The following is a 7,460-nucleotide window of genomic DNA, read 5'->3' on the forward strand; positions in this document are numbered from 1 at the left end:
ATCCTCATCAATTTCACACGAACTGAGACGGATTGAAACATGGGTATTGCGAGCATCAAATGAAGTGCGGTAAGAAATCTCTTTCACTCGATACCTCGAATCCCTCGACGTGCTTCCTTGAACCAACGACGTCATGTTGACCTTTCCCGGTACAAATGCTACCAGTTAAATACCGGATCCTTGCGAACTGTGGCTGGTTGGGTGTTCGTGTAAGGTCGTCACGTGAGTATTATTTCAACATTCGGTATTTACCAAGCGCGTGGGGAGTGTCAGTATTGGATTAAACGCATGCTTTTTCAACTGGTGAGTCGTAAAAATTTTGGGTTGCCGCAAAGCAAAGCGTGATTTTGGTGATGGTCTCCTTGTGTGTTTGTCTTAGCGGCGTCATTTTGGAAAATCATCCTTTATGTGCTTGCAGTTTGCTTTATTATCGGGGCAAGTCATCACAAAGTTCAACGACATATGCAGGACTTCATGTTGGAACACTACCCAAATGTTTACTTGATGTCGTGACACCCTGTAGGCATACACTTAGTGCATGCTGTTTAAAAGACATATGTTTTTATTCACCTCATACTTCCATATCTGCCTTGAATATTCATTGCTAGCACTGTTCTGTGTGTACATGTTTATCATCATCATTAAAAACTTGCAGGAAGTCTGTGTTCTTGGTGCTTCCTTTGTGATGCTGTCCATGACAGTTGTTTTGTGACAGCTTGAGAATCAGATAATTTTATTTTTAAGGTGGTTTCAGGGAAGGTGTTTGTGTAGTTGCATTATATATGGGCTAGATCTTCTTAAAATAAATCACAAGTCAAGTGTTTGGCCATTGAACCAAACATTGGAATCTGAACCACAGTGCTTAAATCTTCCGAAGCCTTTAGACGCTGGTGTTTTTTATTTGATCTTGAGATAAGAGGCACCTTTGCACATACAATTAATTCAAAAGAGCATGTTTTTCACAAGATAAGGTTGGGATGCTTAACCACAGTGCTGAAGCCCTCTTGATGTACTAGACATTAATTTATATAGGTTTGATCCTTGGCATGAAACACATCTGGAATAAAGTGGATTTAAAGAAAAGTAAATTCATCCCTACATATAGGCTCATACCACATGCCCACATGTGTTTGTGGGTTGTATGCCTGACCAGGAGCACATGTAAGAAGTGTTGGAAGATCATGCCCCTCCCCTCTCCCCTCTCCCATTCCTGAAGCAACTTGGGGCTGGTGATCAAGAGGATGAATTAGTGCCTGTAGGGAATGCTGATGGGTCTGGCCTGTGTGGTTGGGCTCAGTGTCAGAGGGTCTCTTGTGCCCTTGGGGGGGGGGGGGGCTCTTTAAAATTATCTTGGAATCCATTTCCCATTCAGAAATGAGGCTGGAGTGCATCACTGTCACTGAATGCCTCTGGCACTTGTTGGGATCTGTGAGGCAATGAAGGGTCCCTGTGTCAGTCAGGGGCCTACAGTTGTCAGCAGGGGCTCTGTGTCAATAAGAGGACTTGAGTCCTGGGACCTGGGGAAAGCCATGGGTATGGCCATTGGGATGCTGGGAAGACATGTCACCCAATTTTCACAAAATGGGCTTTGGCCTATCAAATTATGCCCTTAGAATGCATGTTTCCTTACATTTTGTTTTGTTAAAAAGACCATTTTTTGCTAGGCTTTGTCTCCAAATTCCATTTGACCCCTCAAATCCTGAATCCCCTCAAACTCAGTGACATGGTTACTTCATCCATAGCTGGAGCAGATCAACAATGAAAGGAGATGTGAAAAGAAAGAAAAACAATGCAAGGGCCTTCAGAGGGGCAATGCAAAGGGTGTGCATCAGCCAGTGGCCCCAGTCTCAATTGGTGCTGTCTGTGCGATGTCAGCTTCAGGCCCAATAAGCTGAACTGAGGACTCTGTGACAATATATGTTGTACTTCCAAATCAGGGAAGTACAGTTCAGTCCAAGTACAGTACAGTTCCAATCCAAGGGAGTGATGTATGATGTATTGATCTGATGGCCTCCGGATCGACACCGGGCCCCGTGTCGCAGGAACAGTAGCTGGTTGAAACCTCTTGGGTGAGACAAAATGGCCCTTCAGTTGTTGGCCAAAAAAGGTACCTCAGCCACCATACTTTTTGGGGTTCTGCTCATGGAGCTCCCTGTCTTGGAAATATAACGGATCTCCTCGAGATTCAAAAGGGTAGATGTATCAATGGGATCAGAATTTGCTTGACATGGCAGCATCTGTTGGCCTGAGAGTGTCCATCCTTTCTCAGATAAGATGAGTGATGCAATTATATGACATAGTTTTGAACATGCCCGCTCGAATTTTTAGAGTAAAAACACCAATACCCGACGTTGTTTGTCGCCGTCGCACCGAGCTGCGTCGACCTCGGTAGCTAATATCAGGCGGCGGGTGGCGGGTGTGCGGGAACGATCACGTGCGGGAAATCAATGCCTCCAAACCCTTCTCAAGGTTAGTTTTCGGCTAGCCGACCCAGCGAGGCGACCTCGGGATGGTTGGGAAGATGATAAAAAAAATACAAGCGCATGAACCCGAACCATAAGTTTTAGATGCATAAATCTACTCCTTTAACCATTCGACCACGGTCATCAATGCCTTCAGGCGCTATGTGTATTGCATCTGTTTTATATCATACGTTTTTAAATCTCGTATTTTATTCGGTGTGATGGAAACATGTATGCGCATGCACATGTTTCACGGATTAGTCAGTTGTTACGCTTTCTGATGGTCATTTTTCCAGCATGTGCTAACTGCTGGGACAGCGACATGTCACCCAGGCAGCTCTCTGGCTACTGCGGTATCTACAACGGCTGGAGATATTTCTCGTGGGCCGGTAGACATTGGAAAATTTACCAAGGGCTTGAGATTTCGAATTTCGTTTGGATTTCGGTGTGTGTCTAAATGGATGGAACGATTTTGAAAAACGTTGGGAATAGAGTTGCCTTCCAGTACCCAAAATTATAGCCAATTGTAGAGTCCCGCATTCGTCATTTGCCAGCAGCTTATAACAAAACCCTAGTTGACTCACCATCGGTCCCGCGCCGGCCAGCCGCCGACCTAAAACCGACCAGCCGCAAAAACCTTGGCTTTTGAAAATCGATTGGCAGTATTTAAAGGTTAGACTGGGTCGCACTTTTCACCTGTCAAAGTTGAGGTTCATTCTCTGGACGGCTTAGCAGTTTCAGCAACACGCAGCATTGAAGATTCCACCATTACCTCAAGGTTTCTTGCATCTGTAAATGTAAGCCGTTCTAAGTATTAAGTTGAAGACTACACGGGCTAAATTTAAAGCCCGGACTATCCTCCGCACGTACGAATTGATTTCACAGAGCCTTAGAAGGCACCGCTTTCCGACACGCGGCCGTTTTTGCCCGCCCAGTGACCGCCGGCTGGTGTTAGTTTCGGGCTCGACACGGCACGGCCTGCGGAAAATGCAACGATGGACATATGTGTGTTGGCTCTAACGGACTTCGGTGCGGGCATGCTCAGAATGAAATGACGCATTTCTGCTGCAGTCGATAAAGAGGAGAGGACGAATACCGAGTAGAACGTTAGATGACTTTATCAATAACAGTTTCGTTCCGCCATGTTTTGACCTGCGATGGTGTTCAAATCCACAGCCCCCCCCCCCCCCCCGCCTAATATGCCTGGATAACGCCGAAAAACTCTGGTAACGTCCCCAACTGTTGTAGGTTTAGAGGCGGTCGACTGAACCATTTAAAAGTGAGTTACACTGGTGGCTTACTCCATGCGGTCGTTGCGTACCTGGCTCCTTCACTTTAGGACGTTGAAATGCAACCAAATGACATCTTCTGTTGGCTTATGTTTCAGTTCAAGAAGGAAAAAGCAAAGCTGGAAAAAAAACTCGGCCTCGTCGAATTGCAACGGTCAAAGCCCGTGTTTTGTCGGTGGGAGGGCTCTGTACCAAAGGGGGTTCTTCATTAATCATGGTGCCCGCTTGCAAAACTCTGGCTGTGCCCTTTCATCTGACCTACAATTGCACCTGGCCATATTTCCAGCTCATGTGGTTTCCTTGATCTCATGGTGTTGTAAAACTAAGTATGGTAGAGGTTGTGCAACATAAGGCTTAAAGCCTAAATACATACTGGGAATACTTATTTCACAGCAAGAGATTACAATAGCGGACTAAAAAACGGGACAGTTATGTGTGTTTGTGTAATATATGTGTGATGTTAAGTTGCGTTTGTTATTCATTACCTCGTCGATTTATTTTTGTATATCTCTTAGTTCAGGTTTTAATCACAGGGTCGTGAGGTCTACAATCATCACGGTGGAATGGTGAAGACTTCATATTTTATTAGCACGCGCTGGGGTGGGGGTCAATATGCCCCCAAACCTCTCCTCTCCTCCGAAAGTTGTTCCAAAACGCTTTCCGAACGGCTGGGCGCAGTCGCGCCAAATTTCGCAAAGCTATAGACAATTGAATAGCGCATCTTTCAGTATCACAAATATATATGCATCTTGGAAGGTAGCTGATCTATGGCAGGTCAATGTCAGGCCATGGAATTAACGGAAGTAATTTCTAAGAAACTGCTGCGACAAAGAAATATTAGATGAAACCATGCATATCCGAGCTGGTTTCTTAGGAAAGGCAATTGAATGAACAAATTCCATCGGCCAATGTTCCGGTATGAAGGTCAGACCACGGTCAAAACTAACCTGTTTTTATTCGAGAGATTGCTGGATTGGGTAGTTTCTGATGATCATTTCGAATTTATTAGTAACAGTGACCATGTCATGACCTTCCATTGACTTGTTAAAGGTCAGAATAGATAACTGACATAAAATGACCCGGATCGACAATTTGTTTTTAAAAACATTCTGAACGGCATTACCATTGACGCATATTCAAAATCAAAAGTCCAGGCGGTCTTGTATGACTTAAGTCACCATGACTTTCTAAAAGTCAAACAAGGTCACTCGCCTTGAATGAGTACCAGTGGGTTTTTGCTAAGAATAGGCGTCTAGGTTCACCGCGGTTGCACGAGGTATGGGGCCACTTTGGACATCAATCTGGAGTTTGACTTAGTGTGACCTTTTTGACTGAAGGTCATGGCCTATGAGCTTCAATATTTGACACAAGCGAGTTCACATACCGGCCGATTCCCTGTGAATTTGGTGTTTCTAGCCCTCTTTGTTTTTGAGGTCTTGGGGCGAGAGGTCAAGCTGACTTTCTCCCACCCAAGCGAAAGGTATTTAACCGGCCACCCGGGCATGCGTTAAGTTTTACATTAGCGATGTGAGTATATTTAAAAAAATTGGGTACACATTTTGTTTCATTTTGTGTTCACATTTTCTATGAAGATTGCGATTGTTTGTTCACCTCTACATAAATCGTCTTGAAAGAGCTGCATGATTTCAGCTTCAGACTTCATCCTAATCATACCGCCACCTCGGCTGCATAAACCCCGGAATCACTCACCAGTCTCCCTTCCCGTTTACTGCAGGTGGTTGCAGAATGGTGTGCATCTCGTGCATCGTGGTGCCAGTGGTGCTGTACCTGTGGCACCGGTTCCTGCAGCCGCTGATGCTGCGCTTCTGGAACCCGTGGGGCGCCGTCGAGCCGAGCGCTGCCGGGCCGGCGCCGGCCGCCGACGGACTCAAGTGTCCGTTCAGCAGCAGGAGCGAGGCGGCCGGCGGCTGCGCGGTCGACGCGCACGGCCAGAAGGAGACCGCCCAGCCGGCCGCCAACGGCACGCACGTCAAGGGCGACTGATGCGCACGGCCGGCGGGGCAGAGGCTGCGGGTGCTCCGCCGCTGGCGCCGGGCCGGGGCGGGCTGACGACCGCCGCCACTTCGGCGGCCGAGACGAGGCGAGAGCTCGCGGGTGGACGTGCGTGTGGTCGACGGCACTGGAGTGTCAGCGTGCGTCGGGGGCGGTATGCGGCAAGCGCGCCGCACCGACTACCGCACCGGCTTGGGAAGTCCACAGGTTGTGCTTCTGATATCGACTATCGCCGACCTGTGCTTTGACGACGTGCTTCTGGCACATTCCTGTTTCCCATGCCGTCGTCGTGCACGTGTGTTTTGGTGTTGTCTCGGCCGCGCATCCGACGGGGGACGTGCGGCGCAAGCAACAACTTTTGTTGAACGGCTAGGTGGCATTATCACGGGATTCTTGCAATTAGAGTCGCATCATGAAAAGATCATTCTATGTCTATACTAGGATGAACGGTATGGGCAAATTGTGTGAAACTGTCGTGATCATCGCTGTCCTAGCGAACGTTGTTTTCCGCCACGTGATGTGCGTTTACGCTGCACCACATACGCTGCATTTACGCTGCAAAGGTGGATATGCACCCTATATTGCTGTCCTAACTGATGCAGAGATGTCGGAGGTGGGCAGACATGTTTTATTATTTCCACATTTAATCAAACGGCACGCATTCTAAAGTAATGCTAGCTGTTAAACTGGTGTCTGCGCGTCCAGGTACATCGCTCGCCATGATTTGGTCAGGGTTAAGCATGCATTGAATACACCAGTGTGCATATTCTGTTTCTCAACTTGCAAAACCTGGGATTCTTATGTATGACAGAAAAAGTCACGAAAGCGTGTCAAGCTGGGTTTAAGTTACATAGACCATGGACCGCAATAATTGGCCGCTTAGGTATAGCCACTAAACCCCTTCAAAGTGGACAACTCTGAGCACATTTTTGGCACGGATGCAATGTACGCTTCAAGTTTTACCCAAGTTGTTTTCTGCATTCGGGCCGGACGTCCCTTGAAGTGATTCCCGGATGCAAGGTCAGCAGCTGCGGACACCAGACGGCCTTGGATCAGACGCGGATCTGAGGCTATCCGAATGTAGCACTCCACCTGCCAGCCTCCGATGGCTCCGTTTTGTCTGCACGTGGCGTCGACGGACTGAACTCGTGCATCGCCACATCGTCAGTAAGCTTGCTGTAAGGTCGGTTGTGCACATTTTGCTCGCCGCGGCCGCGGTTTCTGAACCCGCTATGCTGTCACTCACCACCACCAGAACGGCCCGGGCTTTGGAAAGCCGGAAAAAAACACTACCGCAAAATGTACGCCGGCAGCGTTACTCGCCGACGAATGCCCAAACACGCCCGTGCAGCATCGCAATCAATTTGGAATCATGGACGGTTTAGGGCCGTGTATATATCACGTCACGCATGGAAGAGAGGAGGTTTAATGAAGCGGAGCCGAAGTGTAACGAGGGTAGAAGGATTGAAAAGCGCAACGTTACGCTCAGATGTGTTTGCAAACTATCGTTGTTGGAAGCAAACTACGCTGGCTTCTTCTCATCATAAGCAACGAGCCTTTGTTCTGCAGCTCTTCGGCTCAATGGGGGACCAAAAGGACCATACCTTTCACAGCGAAACCAGGTGGAGATCGCTCTCTTCGGCATGAACACGACGGAAGGGCGTTGGGAAATAACTAAACATACGCAGCTGAATTG

The 7,460-nt window shown here is 47.8% G+C and overlaps 1 protein-coding gene across 2 annotated transcripts; it reads left to right on the plus strand.

The window, feature by feature from the left end:
- Positions 1-165: 165 nt before the first annotated feature.
- Positions 166-6,530, plus strand: LOC119101569 (UPF0729 protein AAEL015238). 2 transcript variants are annotated; one of them, XM_037224912.1, is made up of 2 exons: positions 166-222; positions 5,487-6,530. In XM_037224912.1, exon 2 carries the CDS (start codon positions 5,498-5,500, stop codon positions 5,753-5,755), a length of 258 nt encoding a protein of 85 aa, XP_037080807.1. In that variant the 5' UTR covers positions 166-222; positions 5,487-5,497; the 3' UTR covers positions 5,756-6,530. The 2 variants fall into 2 exon arrangements, with proteins under 2 accessions (XP_037080807.1, XP_037080808.1); XM_037224913.1 differs by lacking the exon at positions 166-222 and adding an exon at positions 273-303.
- Positions 6,531-7,460: the final 930 nt, after the last annotated feature.

This window comes from Pollicipes pollicipes, unplaced genomic scaffold (genome assembly GCF_011947565.3).
Source record: "Pollicipes pollicipes isolate AB1234 unplaced genomic scaffold, Ppol_2.1 Scaffold_4881;HRSCAF=5763_pilon_pilon_pilon, whole genome shotgun sequence".
In the NCBI taxonomy this organism is placed as follows: Eukaryota; Metazoa; Arthropoda; class Thecostraca; order Pollicipedomorpha; family Pollicipedidae; genus Pollicipes; species Pollicipes pollicipes.